The 27,994-nt window shown below is 45.5% G+C and overlaps 1 protein-coding gene across 5 annotated transcripts in view; it reads left to right on the top strand.

The window, feature by feature from the left end:
• The window catches only part of cep85l (centrosomal protein 85, like), a 355,373-nt gene extending 348,709 nt beyond the window's left edge, over nt 1-6,664 (top strand). For all 5 annotated transcript variants that reach the window (XM_038799676.1, XM_038799678.1, XM_038799675.1 and 2 more), the window contains one exon: nt 312-6,664. In XM_038799676.1, the coding sequence (XP_038655604.1) occupies nt 312-475 (164 nt within the window). In that variant the 3' untranslated portion in view covers nt 476-6,664. The remainder of the gene's footprint in view (nt 1-311) is intronic.
• The last annotated feature ends 21,330 nt before the right edge of the window (nt 6,665-27,994 follow it).

Here is a 27,994-nt window from a genome sequence, read left to right as displayed (position 1 = left end):
GTATGCAGGTTTATTAAAAGAGATCCCATCCACAATAGGCAGGGTTAACATCACAGCATGTTGCGCGATTGTGGGTGTGGCGAGCCGGGTAGATTCAAGAAGACGGACCTCCAGCCACCTACTGGCCACGTCATACCACACCGTGCAGCCTTATTTTCCTCTGTTTACTGCTCAGCAACGAGTTAAGTATATAATATGGGAAGTAACAATTACACACAATTACCATTTGATGAAAATAGCACACATAAGAAAATCTATCCCATGTGACAAGCTGTCTATATTAACAAATGCTTTCTCTGATTCACTGGCAGCTCTGCACTGTTCAGGCGATGAAGGAGAGAATTACCAGAGTGGAGAAACACTTTCAAAGAAGTTGACTGATGTTTGTCAATTGAGGAAAGATATTGATGAACTGAGGACCATAATATCAGACCGATATGCTCAGGATATGGGTGACAACTGTATTACTCAGTGACAATGTGTTTATCTTGCAGCAATAAGGGCATTGACTGTAATGCTGCTTTGTTACAGTCGTTTGCTCTTCTATTAAAGAGCCATGAAGCAAAATTGCAGCTAACATCTGAAAGAATGAGCCATGAATGAAGCTTTGTTGTTTTATTGAAAGAAGCTGTTGTAGAATAATATGGAATATATGAAAATTTGCTCCCAATTAAACTTAGTGTTTCATTTAAAACTACTGAAGGTAGAACCAAATATGATTTAAGTTAAACCTATTTTCTTTACTGGAAAAATATTTTATTTATTAATTTGAATCTAAGGCTATATTTAATGGACGTGACAAGGGTCTCTCTCATTGCTTGGAGAGAGGACAGGGGTCCCACATTTGAGAAAGGCCCGTCAAACTATGTACCACTCAGGCACTGAACTAGACAGCAGCTGGTCTTTTCAGTAACCCAGGACCCAGGGTGGAAGTTCTGCCTGCCGGGAGCTGTCAGCCAACCAAAGGCTGGTAGCATGATTGAACACCAGGGAGGCCATCTCAGGTTTATCAGCCATACCATTGCAGGTTTCAAGCTCACAAGTTGGTTGATGTCAGAGGCTGGAGGATCATGGGAAAAGGGGTCGGCAGCGAGGGCATTGGACATTATTTGTCCAATTAAGGGTCTCAATTTGTGGCAGAACGGAAAAGCCAAAGATCTTCCCATTGTTGTCTTAATCAGGGTGGAGGTGAGAAGGCAGCAGGGACCTCACCTGCCATCTTGATTAAATGCCCCACACCATCACCAAAGGTGTCACTGGGAAGGGCAGTTCAATGTTGAGACCTGAGGGCTGGAACGTGCCTAATCGGAAGAGTACTTTGCTATTTTATTTGAATTAGCCTTAATTTACCCCTTTCAGATATATGTGGACTGTGAACAACAATAACATTGCTCGCCATTACTGATAAAATGCAACTTTAAGTATTTTACAAATGAAGCAATTATTATTTTGAGTTCCAATGCAGAGGTGTGAATTTAGATTCACTGGACCATGCTCAAACTTAATTGCATCTCCAAACTCCATTTTATGCATCAATAATTCCTCAGTAACTCCAACCTGGGAAGATCTCTTTCACATTTACCATACATTTATTGCTATTTCATGAACTTAAACATGATCTTTTAGCGTCAAAACTGATTGGTGGGTGGGGGCCTCGGCTGTCATTTAAGTATTGAGTCGGGCCTTGTTTCCCGCCGGAGACCACACTTGGAAATTGTTTGGGGGAATTGCGCCCGTAATAAACTATTATGACCAGAACTCACAGGGTTAGTGGAGAGAAAAAAAACTAGTGAATCAAGAAATGGGAAATAATCCATGTTCACTGAGGAAACTATCACTGAGATTCTCTGATCCCGGTGCGTCTCCCTGCCGTTGCAAGCAAGGTGAAGAATTTGGCGCTCAGCCAAATCTCGATTCACTGCAGCGGGACCAGCAAATCCCGTCAGCATGAAGAAACGGAGAATTCTGCCCTCATCTGGTCATTTCCAATTTTGGAACAGTGCAGTATTCCCCTCATTATATCAACTATTCTCATATATCGCAATTTGAAATTTATCAGAATGATGTTGCTTCTCACATGACCAATTCAACCTATTATAATATGACACATACTGACCCATCTTTCTGGGATCCTAAATTTAGATTTGGCCTCTCATTATTTTCAGGATCCAATTTGACCAACCCTTCATGGAATTTTATGAAACCCACATCAAATGCAGTCTGGTAATCTAGCCTTGAGCAGCTTGGGCTGGATGTGCAGAAGATTGGAAATCACATCAAGTACAACAAAAGATTCAATTCCAGTTGGAAAGCAGTACCACCTTGCATGTTTAGCACACATTTTAAATCATTTGTTTGCATGTGAAGTGAAGCCAGATATTTTATCAAAAAGCAACATCACATTTGGTGCACGTAACATCGGAATGACGAAAGTGAGATTTACACTGGGAATTCCCTGTTAGTTGTAGGGTAGGACTTCGGTGGATATCAGTGTCATGCCCTTTCTATGTCTATTCAGAGCTTCCACTGGAGTTACAACCAGTTGGGACAATTTCCAATGATAGTTTGCAGCCTTTTATCTTTTGATTTTTTTTTACTCTCCCTGAGCTAGAATTATTTTACTTTTTTCTTTGATAAATACTTCCACCTATAAGATTGAAAATTGTGATTTTACTGCCAAAGCAATACCTCTAAGGGTATCTGGGGTTTTAAGTAACCAAACATATTTACTACTATTGTCAGCAGACACCGAGCAGAAATAAGTGTCAGCTCTCAACAAAATCAAAATGGATACCAAATCATTTAAACTCTCTTAAACATTTTTGGTTTATATAAATACCTGTGATTTACTGGGAATTGTTATAGTTGCAACAGAGTTAAATCAATTGAGAGGTAGCCTGCTTTCTGAGGTCAAGGTCAGACCTATTACATTGTAGCTGAGATAAGCAAGTTTTCCAATTTTGAAACAAAATCTCGTCAATAGCAATTAGTTTAACCACAGACAGTATAACCACATCTTTGAAGTCTTTTGGGAATTTAATTCTAACTGGGAACTCAGCTGTTTTAATGGGGCCAATGCTAAGCAGTGTTAGATAAGCATTTTGATCAAATATTTATCCAGAATATCAAACCACTATCGTGTAGTTACAACCTTTAAATACAGAATTAGCACTATGTTCGAAGAACAGCCAGCTTGACTGGAATTTAATACCTTCCCCCATGGTGAGTTTGGTGGTGGGTGGATATTTAATCAGGCGGGAAGGTAGTGTGTGGGGCCCATGCCATCTATCATCCCACATCCACCTCAGTTAAGTCCCAAGGTGGGAAGGCTCATGACCCATTGATAATTGAGATCCTTAAGTAGGCAATTAATCCCCAGTTAGGGGCCTCAGCCTGCTAGCAGTGGTGTTCACCCGGCAATGGATGGGATGGTTTGTATGTTCCCAGGACGAATCCCTTGTTCAAAGGCACCCGGTGTCAAGGGACCCACTATCCGGATGGGGGATCCCCTGTGAGCCACCTCACAGCTGAGCCCCAGCCCTCCCTCTCTCCATAACCTCCAGGAGTGACCCCCTTCTGCCATCACTCATCTGTGCTCCGGGTCCCTCGGTAACCTGGGCTTCAGCTGGGTGCATTTCCTGCAGCAGCTAACAGCTCTCGGGCCTCACTGCCAAGCAATGAAGAGCTGTCAGCCAATCTCAGCGGGCAGGACTTCCATGGAAGGTGTGACTCCACCCAAGTAATTGTCTGATTGGTTCTTAACTTGGTGGGCCCTCGAAAAAAGTGGTGAAATGGGGTTCCAGGCCCCTGTCACCCACATTAAATTCCATATCCTGTGTTTTATCAAATGTGAAAAGCATGTTTTCAAAATCTTGTTATTTTCCCCAATCCACAAAGTGGGTTCAGGGTGAATGGGAGGACAGACGCTGATCAATCCTTATTTCCAGAAACTGGTAGAAAGTAGATCAAAGCAGCCCAGGAATTACAGTCTGGTTTTCTATTCATCCCGGAGTATGTAGTGAGTGCCTCCTCCTGGCACCATTGGTAAGATTGGGAGCTCAGCATAGTATTAAAAAAAAATCAAATTTTGTGATACCAAATGTTGTTGCATCAATGTACTGTGCCACTTTGAGTATGGAAATTAATTATGCCTTAAGCTTAATAATTAATTGGTTCTTCCTAGATCACTGCAGTAATACTTTTTTTAATTTATGGAGCATATTGGACTTTTTGTTGGAGTGTTTTTTAAATAGTTGTGCATGTGTTTTTATTTGTAGAATGAAGTGAATTGTGAAGCAAACTAAGCAGAGTGCAAGACATGAATATAATTGTATTACATTCATTCCAAAATACTTTTTTGTACAAAACATATCTACAAGAGGGTTTCTGGAATACGAGTCCATTTGAAGCTCTCATGCTAAGCTATCTAATTTTACAGTGTTAACTAGACTTGGCATGGCACCTTTTGACATTTTCTACAATGGAATTCATACAATGTATTGCAATAAGCTACTGGAGTGTGCATGCAATAACTGTGTGTGTGTATGAAAATGTTCTCACGGCACAATTGTTGTTTCTTATTTGTTGCACCTGAATCTGTTGATTGGCTGACCTGATAACCTCTTTGCCTTTCTTCCCCTGTATCATACACACTGGCACTTATATGAGAAAAACTGTGATAGATAATTACAAACTTTGCAGCATTCACTGAAAGAAAGCAACTAATTTTGGCACCAATTGCTAACTATAACTGGTTTCGATTGTAGTTCAGTTTCCATAGTACTCTGTCCCTCCCAAATGATGCCATCAGCTTCCTAACAGCTTCTGATGCCGCCCCCTTCCCCATCCCCCCTCCCCTCCTCAGTACCTCTCTTCAGCTTCTCAGGGCTGCACTTCCCATTACATTTCTGAGTCCACTACTTTTCCTAATACTACCATTTGATTGCAGATCACCATTCATGTCTGAGAGATGGACAATGTCAACCTCATTCATTCTGCCATTTCTCTCAAGTCCTACTTTTTGTAGTATATTTATAGAGGTGGCTGATAACATAGGGGACAATAACGCTGTATGCCAGTTCTCATAAAATCATGGGGATTTTGTTAATAAACAGATTTCTGATTTTGTTACATTGTGGAAATCTTACCCTCATCTTGTCTCTTGTATTGTAGTTTTGCTCAACATCATGCCAGTGCTTTTCCCAGTTCAACTAATGCTTCCTTACATTTAAACCTTCATTACCCAAGATGTATTGCACTTTGGCTTTCCTATCTGAGTATTTTAAAGCAAAATATCTTACATAGCTATTTCACTCAATTAACAAGTTCTAAATCACCGAACTGCAGGCTTCAACATATAATCATCTGCTGTAATTCTAAATGGCATTCGTTTGGTATTTGCCCCCCTCCCAGTTCATGATGGAATTAAATAATTCATAACAAATGTATGCAACACTTTAGTGCTGAACCCATTTGTCCAGGAAAATCACTTGAGTGTGAATCCATCCTGCTCTCCCATACCCTGTGAATACCTTCCTGCAGAAGCCACTGAAAGAGGTCCAGGCTTGATTTTTTTTCCTCTACCAGGTCTGGGGACACTTGAGGCCAATGATTGTCAATTAACAGCCCTGGATATCAATTCACAGCTCAAACTTTGAACTTTCCTAGCATAAATGGCTCAAATCCACACCAGACAGTCATTTACCTACAGAGCCAGCTGGAGATTTCACATTGTTATGCTCTATTACTTGCTCGATTTGGGGGGAAACAGCTATTCACTAATACGCTAAAGTTAAAAAGTGTTTTATACATGTCCTGACATTGTGATGAACACCTCCCTGCCACTCTGTCATCTGAGATTACCTGGCCTCAGAGAAGGGAGTCAAGGGCAATTGGGTGAAGAATGATGTATCTAATTAGTGCAACGCAGAGTGGAAGTAAATTATTGTTATATTCTGAAGCAATGGCATCTCTATCTTTCACTTGTTTCCTCTGTGCCTCAGGCCCAGCCTACCTTCTCAAATCATCTGTCCTCAGTCTGTTCCTTTCCTTCATGCCCATACTGATTTCACATGAGTTGAGCTGCTGAAGCTCATTTCCCACAAACAGCCTTTTCTTCCACATGATCTCTCCTTGCTCCAAGCCCTGTTAGCCTCCTGTCCATGGTGATAATGCTATCTGCCGATGAACAACTTGGTGGGAAATGACAATTGTACTTGTTAGAAATGTATCGAGATCGGAGTACTTTCTGTTGACCAGTTATTATGACAATAGTTCCCAAACTCACTTTAAAAACAGTCCGATTCTAACAATATACTATGCACTTCATAACACGGGAGCTGTTTTTGCTATGACTGAAATAGTTACAGATTTGCAATGATATTTTCCTGTCGTTTTTAGTTTCATATAAAAGGGAAAACTTCAGGGACAGGGCCTTCCATAAAGATCTTACTGTAGAATAAAGGAACTGCTAACTAGCACTTTGAAATGATATATTTTGCCTCTGTTTCTACTGTTTTTAAACATACGTTTACAGCTAGATATTTTATGCCAAAGTTCTATTTATGTTACATTTTGTAAATAATGTTAAGCTACTATTTTTCCACTTTGACTGTTTTTTTTATTTGTACAGAAATGCAATAAAGTTTTTATATAATGAACTTCACATTTGTTGTGCAGTAGTCTTTAGTTGTGTAAAAGAGATGAATTGGTTGCTCAACAAAATGAATGCTACTGAAATTTCACAAAATATTTTATTTATCAACTAACTGCAGCTTCTTATGATTTACACATTGCCAGCAAACCTGAAGGCGCTAGACCGCCCAACACGTTACCCATGTGACCATCCCACACCCACACTGGGACACATATTTTTATGGTGCATCACAGACAGCAAACAGATATTTAATGGATAATGTTTACATATCATTATTAAATTTAATTATTTAGTTCAGGCTGTCTTTCTTGCAAACTAATTATTGTTTTTGTCCTTATTGCTCTTTGTTTGTGTTTTTTCTTTATTTTTTCAATCCTGTATTCTCAATTTTTTGATATTTTTTGCTTTGTCTTTTGCTATTTTTTTTCTCTTGTACTTTTAATGATAACATATTACAGGAGATAGATAAATCCTGAAGGAGAAAAAGAGATCTCCCCAAAATATCACAGCATTTATAATATGGCTAAGATCAAGCATCAGTTGAAGCCCAAGATCAGCTGCAATGTATTTCCTTGTCAGCTTGGATCTTGTATGTCTCTCTTGTGGAGACCATGCATTGGATGCAATCTGAATTTGAATTGGTTTTTTTGGGAGCAAGCAATGGGATGGACTAAGGGCTCTGCAACTCTGCGCATTGGCTTTGTCACTTTAAAATGGTATAACAAAAATAATAGCTGGTGCTTTTAAATCAATTCCCTTGCATTACATATTTAGATCATTTGTATATTGACAATCGATTCTAATCAAAGCATCAATATTTTTATTGTAATATGTGAGGCAGCACGGTGGTACAATGGTTAGCATGGCTGCCTCACAGCGCAGAGGTCCCTGGTTCGATCCCGGCTCTAGACCACTGTCCGTGTGGAGTTTGCACATTCTCCCCATGTTTGCGTGGGTTTCGCCCCCACAACCCAAAGATGTGCAGGGTAGGTGGATTGGCCATGCTAAATTGCCCCTTAATTGGAAAAAATAAATTGGGTACTCTAAATTAATTTTTTGAAAAATCATTGTAATATGTGACAATTTCACAGATACCCAATGTATTCTAATGTTAAACCACAATATTATGAAGACAGCATGGAAGAGGTAAGGAAACCACGGGCGCTATCTTCCAGCTGTTCATGTAGGCAGGATCTTCCTGTCCCTCCCACGGGGCAGGTGTACCCACCTTGTGGGATTCCCAGCAGCATGCGGTAGATTCAATGGGAAATCCCAGAAGACCCCACCACTGACCAATGGTGGCCTCCCTTTGCCGAGAAACACACTGCAGGGAGGCCAGAGAATCTTGCCCCATGTATCACTGAGGAGTCATTGTTCATCTTAATAAAGTGTAGGAAGAGAAAATGCTGGAAAATCTCAACAGGTCTGGCAGTATCTGTAGGGAGAGAAAAGAACTAACGTTTCATGTCCGATGACTCTTTGTCAAAGCTAACAGACAGAGAAAGTGGGAAATATTTATACTGTAGAGTGAGAATGAACGATGAGTCATAGCTACAGAAACCCAGGGAAACCGGGTGCTAATGGCCTCAGATACCCAGGGGAAAAGGCAGTCCCCAGAGAGAACAAAAGGTGTGAAAGGCCAAACAGCAGAGAAACTAACATCAGAGGGTGAACTGTAGATTTAGGGGGAGGGGAAGGGGGAAGCAAAGAGGAGAAAGGTGCAGGAAAGGTGGATAAGATGGGGGGGAGGTGAAAGAAAGAGATGGTAAAAGACAGTTAAAATGAAATGGGATGAAAACAAATGGGTCGAGATGGGGTAGAGCTAATCATCTGAAGTTGTTGAATTCGATGTTGAGACTGGAAGGCTGTAGTGTGCCTAGTCGGAAGATGAGATGTTGTTCCTCCAGTTTGCGTTGAGCTCCACTGGAACATTGCCGCAGGCCAAGGACAGACATGTGGGCATTGGAGCAGGGCTTTTGTTAAAATGGCAAGCAACGGGAAGGTCCGGGTCCTGAATACGCACAGACCGAAGATGCTCAGCAAAGCGATCACCCAGTCTGCGTTTGGTCTCACCAATATAGAGGAGACCACATTGGGAGCAGCGACTGCAGTGGACCAAATTGGAAGAGATGCAAGTGAAACGCTGCTTAACCTGGAATGAGTGTTTTGGGCTTGGAATGTTAAGCATGGAAGAGATAAAGGGGCAGGTGTTGCACCTTCTGTGATGGCATGCGAAGGTGCCATGGGTGATGGGAGAGGTACTGGGTATGGTGGAGGAGTGGACTAGATTATCCCGAAGGGAATGGTCTCTGCAGAATGTTGACAGGGAGTGAAGGGAAGGTGTTTGGTGGTGGCATCATCCTGGAATTGGTGAAAATGGCGGAGGATTATGCTTTGCATACGGAGGCTGGTGAGATGAAATATGAGAATGAGGGGGACTCTATCCTTGTTCTGGGAGGAAGGGGAGGGGGTGAGGGTAGTCGTGCGGGAGATGGACCGCACACTGTTGAGGGCCCTGTCAACAACTGGAAGTAGGAAATCATGGTTGAGGAAAAAGGCACACATTTTCGAAGCGCCATTTGGAAAGTGACATCATCGGAGCAAATGCGACGGAGGCCAAGGAGTTGAGAGAAAGGGATGGAGTCCTTACAGGGTGTAGGGTGCGAAGAGCTGTAGTCCAGATAGCTGTGGGAGTCAATGGGCTTGTAGTGGATATTAGTAGATAGTCTATTGCCGGAAATGGAGACAGAAAGATCAAGGAAGGCAAGGGAAGTCTTTGAGATGGACCAGATGTAAGTGATGGAGGGGGAGAAACTGGAAGCAAAGTTGATTAATTTTTTCCAGTTCCGGACGAGATTTGAGGTAGATGCATTCAGCCAGAAGTTGCAGTCTGATGAGGGCAACGTGGGAAAATACTTTCCCAAAATGCTCAGCAAGAAGATGCCTCAATAGTTGGTGTAATCGCTGTGGCTGCCTTCCTCTTGTACAGGGCCACAATCTTTGCATCATGTGTATCCTGGGGTGCTGCCACGTCCCTCCAGCTGAGACAGAGAAGTTAGTGCAGAAACTGCATGAGTCCCTGGTTCCCCTGCGTATAGGTTCAGGTCGTAAAGAATCAGCACCTGGAGTTTTACCCATGGTAAATGAATCTAGAACTTTGCTAAATTATTCTACAGGGATCTATATCAAGTTCTGTCATGACAGGCAGGCTTTCTGTAGTACTGAGAGTATCCTGCTGACAATTTTCTTCCTTGTTAGTGGGAGCACAACTCAAGATAGTGTTCCACCCATCTCTCCAACTGTTTATTGCAGCCGATGATGACCTCCCCTGCCTTTATTTTCAATGGAGCCATTTAGTTACCAGGTGCCTTTTTGATCCCTACAAACATGCTCCTCGCGTTCTTTAGGTCAAAGGACATCTGGATAGTCTGGTTGTTATGATCTTCATGGGGAAGCACGGTAAAGGGCAGCACGGTAGCATAGTGGTTAGCACAGTTGCTTCACAGCTCCAGGGTCCCAGGTTCGATTCCCGGCTTGGGTCACTGTCTGTACGGAGTCTGCATGTTCTCCCCGTGTCTGCATGGATTTCCTCTGGGTGCTCCGGTTTCCTCCCACAGTCCAAAGATGTGCAGGTTAGGTGGATTGGCTATGCTAAATTGCCCTTAGTGTCCAAAATTGCCCTTAGTGTTGGGTGGGGTTACTGGTTTATGGGGATAGGGTCAGGCTGTGGGCTTGGGTAGGGTGCTCTTTCCAAGGTGCAGACTCGATGGGCCGAATGGCCTCCTTCTGCACTGTAAATTCTATGAAACATTTATCTGTGAATCATGAACCAAAATAACCAGATTTACTGACTGTCCCCCAAATCAAGAAATTACCAACAAGATTCCACTTTTGAGTCCTTGTTTCAGATGAATCAGAATCCAGGGGCGGGATTCTCCAATAATGGGGCTATGTCCCCATGCCCACGAGAAAACGGGCACGAATCACCGGACTTTTTTCTAGAAAGTCCGGGGAGATTCGTTGTTTTTAAGGGGGCTTGCAGGGTCCCGGAATAGTCCGTCCAGCTCCGGATGCTGATACGGAGCTCTGCATGCGCGTGGCGGCCACCTGCGGCGCTGGCCCTGTGCGATATGGCGGACCCAAACAGCAGGCTGGCGCTGAAGAAGTAGGCCCCCCGCCAGATCGCGCATACCCACCGATTGGTGGCCCCCGATCGCGGGCCTGGCCACCGTGGAGGCCCTCCTGATGACGGATCCCCCCACCCCCCCACCAGGACGGCCACTGCAGCCACGACTCCAAGCTCCCGCCGGGTGGAACCATACGTGAACCATGCCAACGGGAACTCAGCTGGTCGTCAGTGGAAAATCGCCGATGGGGCCCCCGCCGGTGCCGCGTTGACTGCGCGTGGGCGACTGGTGGTGATTCTCCGGTCGCCGGAGAATCGCGGGGAGGCGTCACGGGTCTGACGCCACATTCTCCTCCCCCACGCTCAGAGAATCTCAGCCCAGGGGTCGGTGCAAAGTACAAATTAGCCACTGAGCAACAAAAATGACAAAGACTAGCTCACAAGAATACAAGCATGTGTATCACCCCCCGCTCAAATGTGGCGCCATGTTAAATCTCCCAGTCTTTTCAACTTGGCTCCAGAAGGTATGACATTTCATTTTTCTCATTCAATGGATTTGGTCCTTGAGTCGGCTGGAACAGCAGCTCCACTCCGTCCAACACCACCAGCGACAGTCATCACCCAAACAACACACACTGCAGAAAGTCTTCAGCTAGGTTCATGAGTGTTTTGATGGTACAGATTCCCCAGAAATTCCTTTATCTGACTCCTTTAATAAATTTCATTAAATGGCTTGGTAGGTTCAGACAAAACTGAAGCATACTCGAAGAATTGGCCAGTTTGCAATCTCTTTCGAACACCATCTTCAGCTTTCTCTCTTGTGAAACTGTTTCACACACACAGCTCTTTGTAATTGTGACTTCTCTTGTCCCCCCCCTCCATTGCAGCACTTTGTTGTTCTTTACAGTAGTAAATTCTTTTGGCAGCCAACCACACAACTTTGACATGTTAACTTCCAGGTCAAAGATTGCCAGGCCACGTGGACCAGTATTTATTATGTAAGAAAATGACAAGTGGTCCCTTTACAATTGACGCAAACTCCTAAGAGTCATTATCAAACATTTTAAAGACAATTATAGATTCTGCAGACATAATAAAGGCATTACAAATTTTTCTTACTGTACAGTCCAGATCAAAGTTTGTCACTCTTCCCCTGCCACCAGCATTCTCTTCTCGTACATTATAAAGTTGTTATTTCCCCTGACCTTGGTATTCTTGCAATTGTCCTGATGTGTGCAAGACAAAAAGCTTTGAAAAAATGTATTTTTCAGCAATGCTTAAGAAAAATAATTAATCTGCTTTACACTTCTTGAATACAAGAGTGATGATGTATCCTTTGTCATTATCTGCTATGTTGTGGGGGGGGGCGGGGGGGAGGGGGTTCTCCTCGTTTTATTGCTTCCTGAGGAATGTACAAAATTACTGCGTGCACATTCCTGGGTAATCAAAAAAACTCACATAAGGGTGACTTACATATCTGCGCGAGGGCTATAAATAATAAGCTGATGGCTCCCCCATTATAAAATTACCTGCATATTATTTCCATTAATTGCATAGAATTTGCATCTCAAAAAAGTTCATTCAGTCCAACTTGGCTTTGCCAGTTGTGGTAGTCACCACTAGCAGTATTACATGTATTACGGTAAGGCCCGTATAGTCGAGGTACGATGGTAAATCTCTGCCTGCTGGCTCCGCCCAGTAGGCAGCGTATAAATGTGTGTGCTCACCGGTGCTGCAGCCATTCTGGTTCCAGCTACAGGAGGCACAACATCTTTGCTCAATAAAGCCTTGATTATTCCACTACTCTCGTCTTTGTGGTAATTGATAGTGCATCAATTTATTGAGCAAAGATTTTTTTAAACGATGGATCTCCGCATCAAGCCTGATTGCCTGCAGCTGACCTCTAAAGCAGCCAACGCTACATCTGCCTTTGACCACTGGCTAGCCTGCTTCGAAAGCTACCTCCGAACAGCCGCTGAGGAACCTTCGGACTCGCAGAAGCTCCAAGTCCTTTATTCAGAGGTGAGCCCTGACATTTTTCCTCTCATCCGGGATGCGCCCACTTACTCCGAAGCGATGGAGTTCCTGAAGGGACATTACGTTCGACCAGTCAATCAAGTATACGCCAGGCAGCTCCTGGCCACAAGACAGCAACTCCCTGGGGAGTCTCTAGACGATTTCTGGAATGCCTTGCACATCCTAAGTAGGAACTGTTACTGCTAGGCAGTTTCAGCAGTCCACTGCACAGAACCTTTAATTCGAGATGCTTACGTTACGGGCATGAAGTCTGCGTACATCCGCCAGCGACTACTGGAAGGCGGTACGCTCGATCTTGCAGGAACTAGGCAGCTGGCTAACTCGTTAAAAGTGGCCTCCTATAACATCCAGTCATACGCCCCCGACCGCGCGGCATCCTCGTGGACATCATGGGCCCCACCAGCTGCCGACTCCAGCTCACCGCAAGCCTGCGCCAGGTGGCAGCCAGCCAACCCTGGGGGTCCCAACTGCTATTTTTGCAGGCAGAACAAACACCCCACGCAGCGCTAGCCGGCGCGGAGCGCGACCTGCAACGGCTGTGAGAAGAAGGGACACTTTGTTTCTGTTTGCCAGACCCAGTCTGTCGCCGCTGTTTCCAGGCCCGGCGTTCCTCCACCCCCCACGTGCGACCCAGGGTGCCGCCTTCTTCTTCACCGCAAAAGACATGGTCAATTTAAATTGCGCAGTATCGGCTCTTTTCCACAGTGGACCTGAGGTCCGCCTACCACCAGCTCCCAATCCGCCCGGAGGACCACCAATACACTGCATTCAAAGCAGATTGCCGCCTCTATCACTTCCTTAGGGTTCCCTTCGGCACCACTAATGGGGTCTCGGTCTTCCAGCGAGAGATGAACCGAATGGTTGACCAGTACGGACTGCAGGCCACCTTCCCGTAGCTGGATAACATCACCATCTGCGGCCACGACCAGCAGGATCACGACACAAACCTCCAAAAATTCCTCCAGACCGCCAAACTCCTTAACCTTACGTACAATAAGGAGAAATGTGTTTTCTGCACCAACCACTTAGCTATCCTTGGCTATGTCGTGGAAAATGGAGTTCTAGGGCCCGACCCTGACTGCATGCACCCCTCATGGAACTCCCCCTTCCCCAAGGCCCTGAAATGATGCCTGGGGTTTTTCTCCTACTATGCCCAGTGGATCCCTAATTATGCGGACAAGGCCCGCCCACTCATTCAGTCCACAGTTTTTCCCGACGGCTGAGGCCTGCCAGGCCTTCAACCGCATGAAGGCTGACATCGCCAAGGTCATGATGCACGCGGTCGACGAGTCTCTCCCCTTTCAGTTTGAGAGCGGTGCATTGGACGTAGCTCTGGTCGCTACCCTCAACCAGGCGGGCAGGCCCAAGGCCTTCTTCTCTCGCACCCTCCATGCCTCTGAAATTCGGCACTCCTCTGTCAAAATGGAGGCCAAAGCCATTGTGGAAGCTGTGAGACATTGGAGGCATTACCTGGTCGGCAGGAGATTCACTCTCCTCAATGACCAAAGGTCGGTTGCCTTCATGATCAGCGGGGCAAGATCAAAAACGACAAGATCTTGAGGTGGAGGATCGAGCTCTCCACCTATAATTACGAGACTTTATATCACCCGGGGAAGTTCAACAAGCCCCCTGACGCCCTATCCCACAGTACATGTGCCAGCGCACAAGTGGACCGACACCGGGCTCTCCACAGCAGGAGACCGGGAGACTTCTAGACCGCAGGGCCAGCAGGACAGCCTTCCAGACCATCCCATTCTCCCTCTCCACCTGCCCATTTCCCTGGGGGTTGTCGCTGGTCATCCTGCTCGAGGCAATGCCCTTGCTGAGCAGGCACTGACGAAACCCATCACTCATAAAAGAGGATCCCCGATCCCTCTTCTCAGTTGTGATCCTAGACTTTACTTCCTGATAAACATGATATTACCTGTAAATGCGGTTATTTTATCTGCTTGCAGCAGAGTGAATTCTTTGGGGGTGATGTCTTGCGTCATCAATTATCTTACATTAATAAGGTTGTATCATGTTAAACTGGACATTGTATGTGGGATTTGTGAACAGTTTCTTTATTCTATTGCATCCGGGAAAGTGGGGTGGAGGGGGTTGGGGTTGGGGGGGGTGGGGGTGTTAGTCTGATCTACTCTTTTTCTTTTGCTTGTGCTTTGTCATCTCGGGCCTCAGACAGACTGCATTATCCTGTTGAGGACGGAGGTTTGTGAGCTCCACTTAGGGGGAGTTGGTCAGTTTCCCTGAATTGTGTCTCCTCTTTGACTGATCTTCTGCTGCCTATACTCTAGTGGCCAAATCGGCCATAATATCCTCAATTTTTAGTGGTGGGTGGTGTGACTGGTGGGATGGTCCCTCTCGGGGTGGGGGGGGGGGGGGGGGGGGGGGGGGGGAGTTCTTTAGGTGCTTTGTTTGGCATCGGACCTGAGGGGCCTAGCCTTAGGGAGGTGTTGGATAGAGGTGTCATGGTAGTCCTAGGGGTCACTCATGTTTTATTCTCATGGCAGCTTTCGGCTAGGCTGCGCTTGGTGTCGTAGTCATTCTCCTTTTCCTCCTGGGGTCTCCCTTGCAGAGCTGTAGGGGATCCTCAGGTGGGTGGATGAGGATGAGGGGGGATCTTATTGAAGTTTACAGGATACTGCGAGGCCTGGATAGATTGGACGTGGAGAGGATGTTTCCACTTGTAGGAGAAACTAGAACCAGAGGACACCATCTCAGACTCAGGGAACGATCCTTTAAAACAGAGACGAGGAGGAATTTCTTCAGCCAGAGGGTGGTGAATCTGTGGAACTCTTTGCCGTAGAAGGCTGTGGAGGTCAAATCACCAAGACAGAGATAGATTTGTTCTTGATTAATAAGGGGATCAGGGGTTATGGGGAAAAGCCAGGAGAATGGGGATGAGAAAATATCAGCCATGATTGAATAGCGGAGCAGACTCGATGCACCGAGTGGCCTAATTCTGCTTCTATGTCTTATGGTCTTATGGGTGATTCATGTTTTGGAAGATGTTGAGATGAGGTAGGTCTGAAAATGGGGCCCAGCCTCTATCATTAGTTAATTCTTCTTGAGAGTCAGGTGGGCCCACGTGGTGGTTGGTTGCCGTGTCTTTGTTTCGTCGTAATTTAGTGGATCCAAGGGGTTAGTTCTGACAGTCCTTGCCCTTCTTCCTCTTCCTTTTTCTTCTGACCAGGCAAGGTGTTGAGAGTGTTATTGTGGGAGTTCGATTATTCACTCTTAGCTCTTGCTCTTGCTCTCTTTTTACTTTCACTGTGGGAGAACATGGATTGTTAACATGCGTCTGGATGTGTTCGGTCCTCTCCTTAAATTTGTCTTTATCTTTTGCCATCTCGAATGTCAGTGTGGCTGCCTGTTCCGGTCTGGATCTGGAGTAAGTTCAAATTGCACTGTATGAGTTATCCAAATTCCCCTGAGTACTGGGGGTCTCCGGTATTATTTACTTCTTCTGTCATTCTATTTTAAGCTGTAGGTATGATGTAAATGTAAATTGTTGCCTGCATCCTGTTTGGGTGCAGATGCACCGTTTATCTGTGGGGGGAACCTGCTGGGAATTTTGCCTCTGATTTATCTGGTCTTGTTCCTAATGTTGTTGTGACTGTTGTTCTGGGTTGTACCTGTTGTACATTGATATCTGTAGCAGTCTTTTGATTTTGCTTGTTCTGTGTGAATTTGTGTAAAAATGGAGAAACTCATGTTTTCCATTAACGGTTTGCATTCTGAAAAGATTTGTGAACAGAGCTTCTGATCCAATCTTACCAATAAATCCACTCCAGGATTTTACAACAACCCTTCAAAATTTCTTTGTCTTGACTGACTTTCAATGGTAACGTAAACTCTGACAGCCAGTCAATACTGTATTTCCAATAACTTTAGAACTTTTTTTGCAGGCTGTAGTAAGACATTGCAAACTTCTGGATTACTTTAGAAAGCTTTAGATACTTCTCTCTAGCCGATTCCTTCCCAGCTTTGTCTGTGCTGCCCATGAGCATTATCCTGTTCTATTTCCAGGTTGCTGGAACCACCCTACTTTATTTTCTCTGAAGCTTGCTCTCTTGCATGTTATTCCATTGTATAACTTCTTCTGCTTTGGGCAGAGCTATGAGAGTTGCCTTCTCACTCTCTCCCTGTCTCCACCAGCTAAGCTCTCTCCACAAGGCCGCTGGGTGGGTTGATTTCCTCTCCAGTGGTCCATCTGCACTGCCTACTATAGCTTCCAGCTAAAGCTAAAGAGCAAAGAAATATGTTTCCTTGACAAGGGCCGCTAATGACCAAGCAACTATATTTACTCTTCACGCCGTAGCTCCCTCTGTCACAGTTGAAATTTAACCAACCCCATTTGTTGTTCTTCTTTATTCCTTGCTTATTCCCTTATTTCCCTTTCTTTTATTTTTGCTGTTGCATTTTTGATCCGTGGGTGTTTAATGGACCTGTGACTTTATGGCAAAACAGTCTGTACCTTTAATTCAAACAGCAGGATCCAGAAGGCTGTGCTGTTTTAGACTGGTGATTTGAGATTGACCATCTCAGTGATGACTCGGTTTGATTGATGTAGCTAGTGGCCAATGAATTAACCCAAAAGGCTGTGCTCTGCCCAGTAACAGGTGGTTATTCATTCTGATCACATTGGAATGATTCAGAGCTTCAAGGGTTGAGTTTTTGGTTTCACTTTTGATTCTGCAGTCTCGGTGGAGGGTTCCAACTAATTCTCTCCCAAAAGATCCAGCTGAACTCTCTCCATAAGGTCACTGTGTGGGTTGATTCTTTCTCCAGCAGACTGGGTGTCAAACCCCGAGGTGAAGGCAAGGTTTGTTGTGGAATACAGTGTCTCAGGAAACAAATAGGTCTTTGTGTGAGCTTCGAGTTGAAGGCCCAGTGTGATAAGAATTAAAGAGGCCTGCTGTCTGTAAGTACTGCACTGAATGAATGACTCTGCAAATAAGACCATCACCAGTTGTAAACCAGAGGCTTTGATCTACCAGTGTGCTGTGAGGAAAGCCTGCGACAGAACTACCATTGGAAACAAAGACTTTTATCTTTTTAATCTTCATCCTTATTATTTGAACCTTTTCCACCATCCCCCTCTGTGTTTGTCCACCTTGTATGTGTGGGTAGAGAGTGGAACAATAAAAGGGGGGCTTTGACAAAGGGTCACCTGGACTTAAAATGTTAGCTATTTTTTCTCCTTACAGATGCTGCCATACCTGCTGAGATTTTCCAGCATTTCCTCTTTTGCTTTCAGATTCCAGAATTCACAGTAATTTGCTTTTAATAAAAGGGAGGAGTGGGTTAGCTTGTTTGTTATTCAGTTGCTTTACTGCATATTTCATCATTACTTGTGTTATAAATAAACAGTGATTGTACTTCTACTTCCAAACCTGACGACTAATTATTAAGCAGCCAAGGGCCAAAGAGGTCAGGCATTTTTAGAAGACTTATTGGTTAATTCACTTGTGCTGTGACTCCAGGGCACGTGGGGCTAGAATTGACCACACACGTGCCCAGGGTGGCAGAACACCACACACACAAACACCTATATCCAACATGAATTTAACTATAGGTTCCTTCCAGGCACAGAAGCATTAAATTAAGTTAAACCCAACTAAAACTGTATCTTATTTCTAATGTTTACCCATACAAACATAAATCCCTTAAAACTACCTTTGTTTTCCTAACAGCTGCCATTCCCACACTGCAGAGGGATGAAGTGCCGAGTTTGTACCGAGTTTGTACGATTTGCAGAGCATGGCACCATGACATGACATCGATGAGGATCTGTATGGGTGAACAAAGTCATGTTTAATACAAGTGCATAATTACAAGCGTGACTTATCTCTATTTGTGCCTGGGTTCACCCATGCCCACTAGGTGCCGACCGTTTCTTACTCCTCTTCACTCTTCCGTTATGTCTATGTGTATTCCCAGCACCCATGGCTGAGGTTAAGGCGACCTGCTGACTTCCATGCCCTGTTGGCTGAGATGACCTTTGGCATCCCCTGGCAGGGTCAGGACCTTGCGACTCTGGGACAACTTTCAGTCTGCATGAATGTGGCAGTGCTGCATTCCTCTGTTTGTGGGGCTGGAGGCATTTTGCCCACTGCAAGAGGGGTGTCAGATGGACTGGACAACTCCAGGGTCTCCTGAGTGGAAGACTCCGGACTGCACTCCTGCCTATCCTCTTCCCTTTGGGTGCCCCAGAGCCCCTAGGCTCCTCCATGGGGGCAGATGGAGTGAGATATGGAAGCCCCGCTGGCACTGACTCCAGTGTACTTACACTATGCAGTTGAAGCCCTCCACCATGGAGTCCATTCCCTCAGCCATGGCGGTCATGAGCTGAACCATGGAGCAGGCTACCCTGCCATGGAGGGCACATCCTTGTCTCCACTTCGGATGCCCTCCTCCCAGCATTGGCCTCATTGCATAGGAGTGATGACATAACCTTGGCAGACAGAAAGCGATGACACACCTCTAGCCGGCCTTGCAGTCTGAGAAGGGATGCAATCATCCTTTCCTGATGTTACTGAATAACTGCTGCCCCTTTACAAACCCTGTCTGGTCTCCTGCCACTATCTCAGGTACACACCCCTCCAATGGCCTGGCCAATAACATGGTCAGCAATGTGAGATCCATGCTTCATAACAAGATGGGCCTGTATGAACCACATTCCAGTGGGTCCTTGTCTTCCTTTGGAATCAAAGAAATAGAGGCCTGTGCCTGTGTGTTCGGCAGCTCCCCCCTCCAGTGACTCATTGAACATTCTTAGGTGTGGGACCAATTCCCCCAAACACTGTCCATAAAATGTGGCCGGGAAACCGTCTGGCCCCGGTGCCTTCCCAAACTGTCTCGACCCCACTCCCTCCGTTATTTTCTGCAGCCTTAGTGGCTCCTCCATCACCTGCCGTCTGTCCTCCCCCACCCATCCAAGAAACCCCATATATCTGCCACCTCCGCCCAGGCTCAGAGCTAAACAATCCACTGTAAAAGTCTTGGGTTCACCCATGCCCACTAGGTGCCGACCGTTTCTTACTCCTCTTCACTCTTCCGTTATGTCTATGTGTATTCCCAGCACCCATGGCTGAGGTTAAGGCGACCTGCTGACTTCCATGCCCTGTTGGCTGAGATGACCTTTGGCATCCCCTGGCAGGGTCAGGACCTTGCGACTCTGGGACAACTTTCAGTCTGCATGAATGTGGCAGTGCTGCATTCCTCTTGGGGGGCCTCACGGTAGCATGGTGGTTAGCATCAATGCTTCACAGCTCCAGGTCCCAGGTTCGATTCCCGGCTGGGTCACTGTCTGTGTGGAGTCTGCACGTCCTCCCCGTGTGTGCGTGGGTTTCCTCCGGGTGCTCCGGTTTCCTCCCACAGTCCAAAGATGTGCGGGTTAGGTGGATTGGCCATGCTAAATTGCCCGTAGTGTAAGGTTAATGGGGGGAATTGTTGGGTTACGGGTATACGGGTTACGTGGGTTTAAAGTAGGTTGATCATTGTTCGGCACAACATCGAGGGCCGAAGGGCCTGTTCTGTGCTGTACTGTTCTATGTTCTATGTTCCTCAAAGACCTCATTGATCTTTCCCGGCTCCATCTCCACTCACCTGCACAATTTCCCATATCGCCACCTGCCCCTTCTGTTTTTGTGCCAGCAACTGACTGGCCTTCTCACCATATTCGTACCCTATGGAGTAGACTTCCCTCCTGTCGTGGAAATCATAATAAAGACAAATTCCTCGAGGAAATTTAATTACACAAATATATTTGCGGAGAGAGAGTGTTCTAGCTGTAAAGCCAGGGCACCGCACTCTGAGATTCGATTGAAGACAGCATGTTTTTATAATCTGAAGTGAACAGGGATGTTTATATTAAATAGACCTTGGAAAGTACGTACGATGAAATATGTAGTACGTATGTTCTTGCCCTTGGCTAAAAACAACTTTAGTACACATTTCGTTATCTTTCGGAGGACAATGTGTTTTCATAATAAGGCCGAAAGCAGAATATTTCAGCAGTATTTCATTTATGTTAATTTCCCTTCCACAATTCCTTCCTTGTAGATCATTTGATCAACACCTTTTAGTGAATTATCGTATCCTCCGTAGAGAAGGGTGGTTTATAAAGTAAGGGGAACGGACATATGACAGTTCCCTGCATGTTATGAGCCTGGTAGCAAGGAGGCAAGGTGGCTAAGGCTGTTCCTGTGTTCGTACAATTAAAATATCTTGTGCAATATTAAAACAGGAACCATACGACAATCAAGATTACAATGGCGATTATAATCCAGAACACAATCCTCTGTCCTGATGATCCTACCATCCAAAGCCAAAGTCCCATCCCTCATTTTCATGTAAACTTGTTACCTCTCTCCGAATGTGATCCACCAGGTTATCAATTTTCTCTGAGTTATCAGGGATGTATGTGCAACAGTCAAATACCTCCCTTTTCAGCTAACAAGAAATCAAGAGCCATTCTATTCTGCAGGGCAACCGCTCTTATAGCAATCATTAGATGGTTAACAGCATCTGCAATGTCATTAGCTACCTGCTCAAGGATGTCTCGCAGTTCGCATTGTTGGTATGCATCAGTGGCTATTCCTAATGGTGGTATCATTATTCCCAGCATTTGTGCCCATGTCATAACACTTTGTGTAGTCCTGTGATGGAGATGTTCCTGCAGTTGCTGGATGTGATGTACATAAGGGACTAGATATCCCAAATAGCAGGAGCCTTCCCAATTTTCTGGTAACCACGGGTACGCCTTACGTCCACAGATAAAATACGTGCCGCTATATGCGGTCAGGTTTCCTTTACTATCAGTCATCATTAGTCCAATCGGAACCCCTCCCCAGGAGCCTCCACCAGTTTGATTTTCAACTCCTGACTAATCAAAGATGAATAATCCTTTAGCTGTAAGGTGGAACATAGGGGGTTGCAATTCAAGGTCTGATCACACTGACTCGTGCCAACTGGATAGGTCCCATATGTTTTATGATTCTTAAAGCATATACTTCCTTTTCAGACCCATGTATAATTGGGAAGGATAAAACAGGGCAGCTGGCGTGTCACATTAAATCTAAGCCACCACCATCCTTTAAACCTATTCATATCGTATCCAGCTAATCTCCAATCTAACATATCCTGTCCATCTTCCCCATGACCTGTATTATTCCGTCTTCGGGCCCACTATGCTATCTTGTTACTGGTGATATAGGATGGATCGCACGGGGATGCCCTCCCCCAAGCATCTGGGAATTTGTGTACCAACCCAACAACTGAATTTATTTACCCTCTCTGCGTATGAGTGAGACATGTATATTAAGGTGTTAGTATGCAGTTTACCCTCTATATGATGTTGGATTAATATGATAATATAAAAACATCAACGCCGTCATTCTCTTCAGGTTAGTGTTTCGCTAATAATTTAGCATGTTTATAGGTTGGCTGGAGGAAGTTATGAATCACCTGTTTTTCCATAATTGGCCAAAACCATGTACTACCCCAAAAGCGGATCGGGAATCAGTATATATATTGACTGTTTTATTTTTGGCTCGAATACATGCTTTAGTGAGGGCAAACTATTCGGCTGCTTTGAGCAGACATTCCTGAAGGCAGAGCAAAAGCTTCCACTATCTTAGAATGGAATTACTATTGCATAGCCGGCCAGGAGGGTCATATCATTTGGTCGGTTTGCTGACCCATTGGTGAGAAAGATGGGGCGCGATTCTCCGCCCCCCATGCCGGTTGGGAGAATAGCGGGAGGGCCTCCCAACATTTTTTGCGCCCTCCCGCTATTCTCCCCCCCCTCGCCCGACCCACGACACGAATCGCCGCTCGCCGTTTTTTACAGACGCCAGCCGTTTTAACGACGGTCGTTAAGGCCGCGACGCCGTGATTCCCGGGATCCCGCTCCTAGCCCCGATGGGGGGGGGGGGGGGGGGGGGGGGGAGAATCGGGTCCCGGGAACGGGCGTGAAGGCTGCCGTGAAACACGGCCAGTTTCACGGTAGCCTTTGCGACTCTCCGCATTTGCGGAGAATCTCGCCCATGATGTCTGGATTTTCTAGTGGGTGACTCAATAAATCAGGTCGAGGGGCAGTGGTGGCTTCAACCAATTGTAAACAGTCATGATCATACAGATTTTCTGCTTCCGAGGGCGCAGGTAAGAGTGTGGCAGGGTTGACAGCTGGCGCTCGCCTGTAGTTAAAGATAACAACTGAAGGGCATCCTGTAGGGTAGCCTTGCGCAATACTGCGCCCATCTCTCTGTAGTCCGGTATCCACTGCCTGAAATAGCCCACCATTCCAAGGAAGGTAAAGGTTTCCTTTTTTGTGCATGGAGTTGGAACCCTTGCTACAGCCTGTACGCTTTCAGACCCAAGCCTCCGCCGTCCTTGCTGCAGCTGAAATCCTAAATACTGAACTGTCTCCTGACAGAATTGCAGCTTGTCCATTGAGATACTATGCCCTCTTTCTGCCAGATGTGATAATAACAAAAGGGTATTCTGTTGACAAACGAGCCCTCCCTCTGAGGCTATCTATAAATTGTCATCATATTGAGGGAATTTTGAGCCTGCAGACAACTGGCACTCGTCCAAGTCTCTTTTAATACTGTTAATTTCGATATGTAAAGCAAATAGATGTTGACTTTCCAGGTGCGATTGTATGGAGAAAAAGGCTGAGAAAGTATCCGTTGTTGGTGGTATGGAAGACAAAATGACATTTGTGTCCAGCACCAATGGAGCAATAGTGCTAACAATTTTATTCATGGCTCTACGATCTTGTACAAACCACCACTCGTTGGGTCTTCCTACCTTTGGAATGGGGAGTATAGGGTGTTACAGGGGCTTTGTGTTCTCTTCAGCACCCCTTGCTGTAATAGTGCATTGATCACTCCCTCTATCCCTTTTTCTGCTTCTGGTGCCAACCTGTATAGTTTTAAGCAGGGCAGGGCAACGTTCTTCTGTAACTGCACCCTATGCGCTGGGGCAGAATGTACTTTTCCAAAATTATTTTTATGTTGGGCCCATAGATGTGCCAGTACCTGGGCCAGGATTAAAGGGAGTAAATGCTGGCTCTCTTGAGGAGGTTGTTGTCTTTCAAATGTAGGGGGCCATTGCTCCTCTTTCCAGGTCACTTTGCCCTCCTGTTTGCCATAACATTCTATCAGGCAATTTCGTCTGTCCATTTCAATATAAATCCCATGTAATACTTTTTTCTTTTAGCCTCTTTGATCACTTCTCCTATTTGCTTTGCCTTAGCGAGATGGCTTACGGCCAATTTTAAATGGGGTTCTGAAGTTAAACCCATCCTAAAAAGGTCCGTCTGACTATGGGTCAACTATACTAACATTCCTAATCCCACAACACCGAAAAATACAAAGGAGTGACATGCAATGATGTCTGCTGTCCTAAGTGACTGCGTTTATAAATTGCATGCGTGCTCATCCTCACAAGCATACCAAGCCATGCAATGGGTCACTATATTCTCTCATCTGGACTCTATCAGGTGTTTTAATAGCTGTGTCCAAGGGTCATTAATCTTTTGTAAGACTTCCTGCAGTTTAAATTTTTTTTTTCAACAGTGATACTGTAAGGGTTAACATTCAGCTGCCAGCTTAGAACACAGACACAGAGCGATCGGGCGCAGGCTCAGAAGTTATTAAATTTTGAAGCTGGTGAGCTCGTATTTGAGACAGTTCTATAAACATTCCATTATCAATGCAATGTATTACCGCACTTATTTTGCAGAGTGTCTGTCTGCCTACTAGGGTCAGGTGTCGCTAGTGCGGTACATCCTTCCTGGGGGGTTAAATGCTTCTTGGCCTCTGGCATGATAGCCTCTTTTCCTCTATTTGCTAACCAGTGTTCAAGGGATTAATTTCCTTTATTCAAATAGAACATAGAACATAGAACATAGAACGATACTGCGCAGTACAGTCCCTTCGGCCCTCGATGTTGCACCGACATGGAAAAAAAGCTAAAGGCCATCTAACCTACACTATGCCCTTATCATCCATATGCTTATCCAATAAATTTTTAAATGCCCTCAATGTTGGCGAGTTCACTACTGTTGCAGGTAGGGCATTCCACGGCCTCACCACTCTTTGCGTAAAAAACCCACCTCTGACCTCTGTCCTATATCTATTACTCCTCAATTTAAGGCTATGTCCCCTCGTGCTAGCCACCTCCATCCGCGGGAGAAGGCTCTCGCTGTCCACCCTATCTAACCCTCTGATCATTTTGTATGCCTCTATTAAGTCACCTCTTAACCTTCTTCTCTCTAACGAAAACAACCTCAAGTCCATCAGCCTTTCCTCATAAGATTTTCCCTCCATACCAGGCAACATCCTGGTAAATCTCCTCTGCACCCGTTCCAAAGCTTCCACGTCCTTCCCATAATGAGGCGACCAGAACTGTACGCAATACTCCAAATGCGGCCGTACTAGAGTTTTGTACAACTGCAACATGACCTCATGGCTCCGGAACTCAATCCCTCTACCAATAAAGGCCAACACACCATAGGCCTTCTTCACAACCCTATCAACCTGGGTGGCAACTTTCAGGGATCTATGTACATGGACACCGAGATCCCTCTGCTCATCCACACTACCAAGAATTTTACCATTAGCCAAATATTCCGCATTCCTGTTATTCTTTCCAAAGTGAATCACCTCACACTTCCCTACATTAAACTCCATTTGCCACCTCTCAGCCCAGGTCTGCAGCTTATCTATGTCCCTCTGTAACCTGCAACATCCTTCCGCACTGTCTACAACTCCACCGACTTTAGTGTCGTCTGCAAATTTACTCACCCATCCTTCTGCGCCCTCCTCTAGGTCATTTATAAAAATGACAAACAGCAACGGCCCCAGAACAGATCCTTGTGGTACGCCACTCGTAACTGAACTCCATTCTGAACATTTCCCATCAACTACCACTCTCTGTCTTCTTTCAACTAGCCAATTTCTGATTCACATCTCTAAATCACCCTCAATCCCCAGCCTCCGTATTTTCTGCAATAGCCGAACGTGGGGAACCTTATCAAACGCTTTACTGAAATCCATATACACCACATCAACTGCTCTACCCTCGTCTACCTGTTCAGTCACCTTCTCAAAGAACTCGATAAGGTTTGTGAGGCATGACCTACCCTTCACAAAACCATGCTGACTATCCCTAATCATATTATTCCTATCTAGATGATTATAAATCGTATCTTTTATAATCCTCTCCAAGACCTTACCCACCACAGACGTTAGGCTCACCGGCCTATAGTTACCGGGGTTATCTCTACTCCCCTTCTTGAACAAAGGGACCACATTTGCTATCCTCCAGTCCTCTGGCACTATTCCTGTAGCCAATGATGACCTAAAAATCAAAGCCAAAGGCTCAGCAATCTCTTCCCTGGCTTCCCAGAGAATCCTAGGATAAATCCCATCCGGCCCCGGGGACTTATCTATTTTCACCTTGTCCAGAATTGCCAACACTTCTTCCCTACGCACCTCAATGCCATCTATTCTAATAGCCTGGGTCTCAGCATTCTCCTCCACAATATTATCTTTTTCTTGAGTGAATACTGACGAAAAGTATTCATTTAGTATCTCGCTTATCTCCTCAGCCTCCACACACAACTTCCCACAACTGTCCTTGACTGGCCCTACTCTTACCCTAGTCATTCTTTTATTCCTGACATACCTATAGAAAGCTTTTGGGTTTTCCTTGATCCTACCTGCCAAAGACTTCTCATGTCCCCTCCTTGCTCGTCTCAGCTCTCTCTTTAGATCCTTCCTCGCTTCCTTGTAACTATCAAGCGCCCCAACTGAAACTTCATGCCTCATCTTCACATAGGCCTCCTTCTTCCTCTTAACAAGAGATTCCACTTCTTTGGTAAACCACGGTTCCCTCGCTCGACCCCTTCCTCCCTGCCTGACTGGTACGTACTTATCAAGAACATGCAATAGCTGTTCCTTGAACAAGCTCCACATATCCAGTGTGCCCAACCCTTGCAGCCTACTTCTCCAACCAACACATCCTAAGTCATGTCTAATGGCATCATAATTGCCCTTCCCCCAGCTATAACTCTTGCCCTGCGGGGTATACTTATCCCTTTCCATCACTAACGTAAAGGTCACCGAATTGTGGTCACTGTTTCCAAAGTGCTCACCTACCTCCAGATCTAACACCTGGCCTGGTTCATTACCCAAAACCAAATCCAATGTGGCCTTGCCTCTTGTTGGCCTGTCAACATATTGTGTCACGAAACCCTCCTGCACATATTGTACAAAGAATGACCCATCTAATGCACTCGAACTATATCTTTTCCAGTCAATATTTGGAAAGTTAAAGTCTCCCATAACAACTACCCTGTTACTTTCGCTCTTTTCCAGAATCATCTTCGCCATCCTTTCCTCTACATCCCTAGAACTATTAGGTGGCCTATAGAAAACTCCCAACAGGGTGACCTCTCCTTTCCTGTTTCTAACCTCAGCCCATACTACCTCAGAAGAAGAGTCCCCATCTAGCATCCTTTCCGCCACCGTAATACTGTCCTTGACGAGCAGCGCCACACCTCCCCCTCTTTTGCCCCCTTCTCTGAGCTTACTAAAACACCTAAACCCCGGAACCTGCAACAACCATTCCTGTCCCTGCTCTATCCATGTCTCTGAAATGGCCACAACGTCGAAGTCCCAGGTACCAACCCATGCTGCCAGTTCCCCTACCTTATTTTGTATACTCCTGGCATTGAAGTAGACACACTTCAAACCACCTACCTGAACACTGGCACCCTCCTGCGAAGTCAAATCTGTGCTCCTGATCTCTATACTCTCAATCTCCCGTACCCCAAAACTACAATCCAGGTTCCCATGCCCCTGCTGAATTAGTTTAAACCCCCCCAAAGAGCACTAACAAATCTCCCGCCCAGGATATTGGTGCCCCTCAGGTTCAGATGTAGACCATCCTGTCTATAGAGGTCCCACCTTCCCCAGAAAGAGCCCCAGTTATCCAGAAATCTGAATCCCTCCCGCCTGCACCATCCCTGTAGCCACGTGTTTAATTGCTCTCTCTCCCTATTCCTCATCTCACTATCACGTGGCACGGGCAACAACCCAGAGATAACAACTCTGTTTGTTCTCGCTCTGAGCTTCCATCCTAGCTCCCTAAAGGCCTGC

This window comes from Scyliorhinus canicula, chromosome 6, assembly GCF_902713615.1.
Source record: "Scyliorhinus canicula chromosome 6, sScyCan1.1, whole genome shotgun sequence".
In the NCBI taxonomy this organism is placed as follows: Eukaryota; Metazoa; Chordata; class Chondrichthyes; order Carcharhiniformes; family Scyliorhinidae; genus Scyliorhinus; species Scyliorhinus canicula.
The sequence above is the reverse complement of the archived record's forward strand: the minus strand, read 5'-3'. Positions and strand labels throughout refer to the sequence as shown.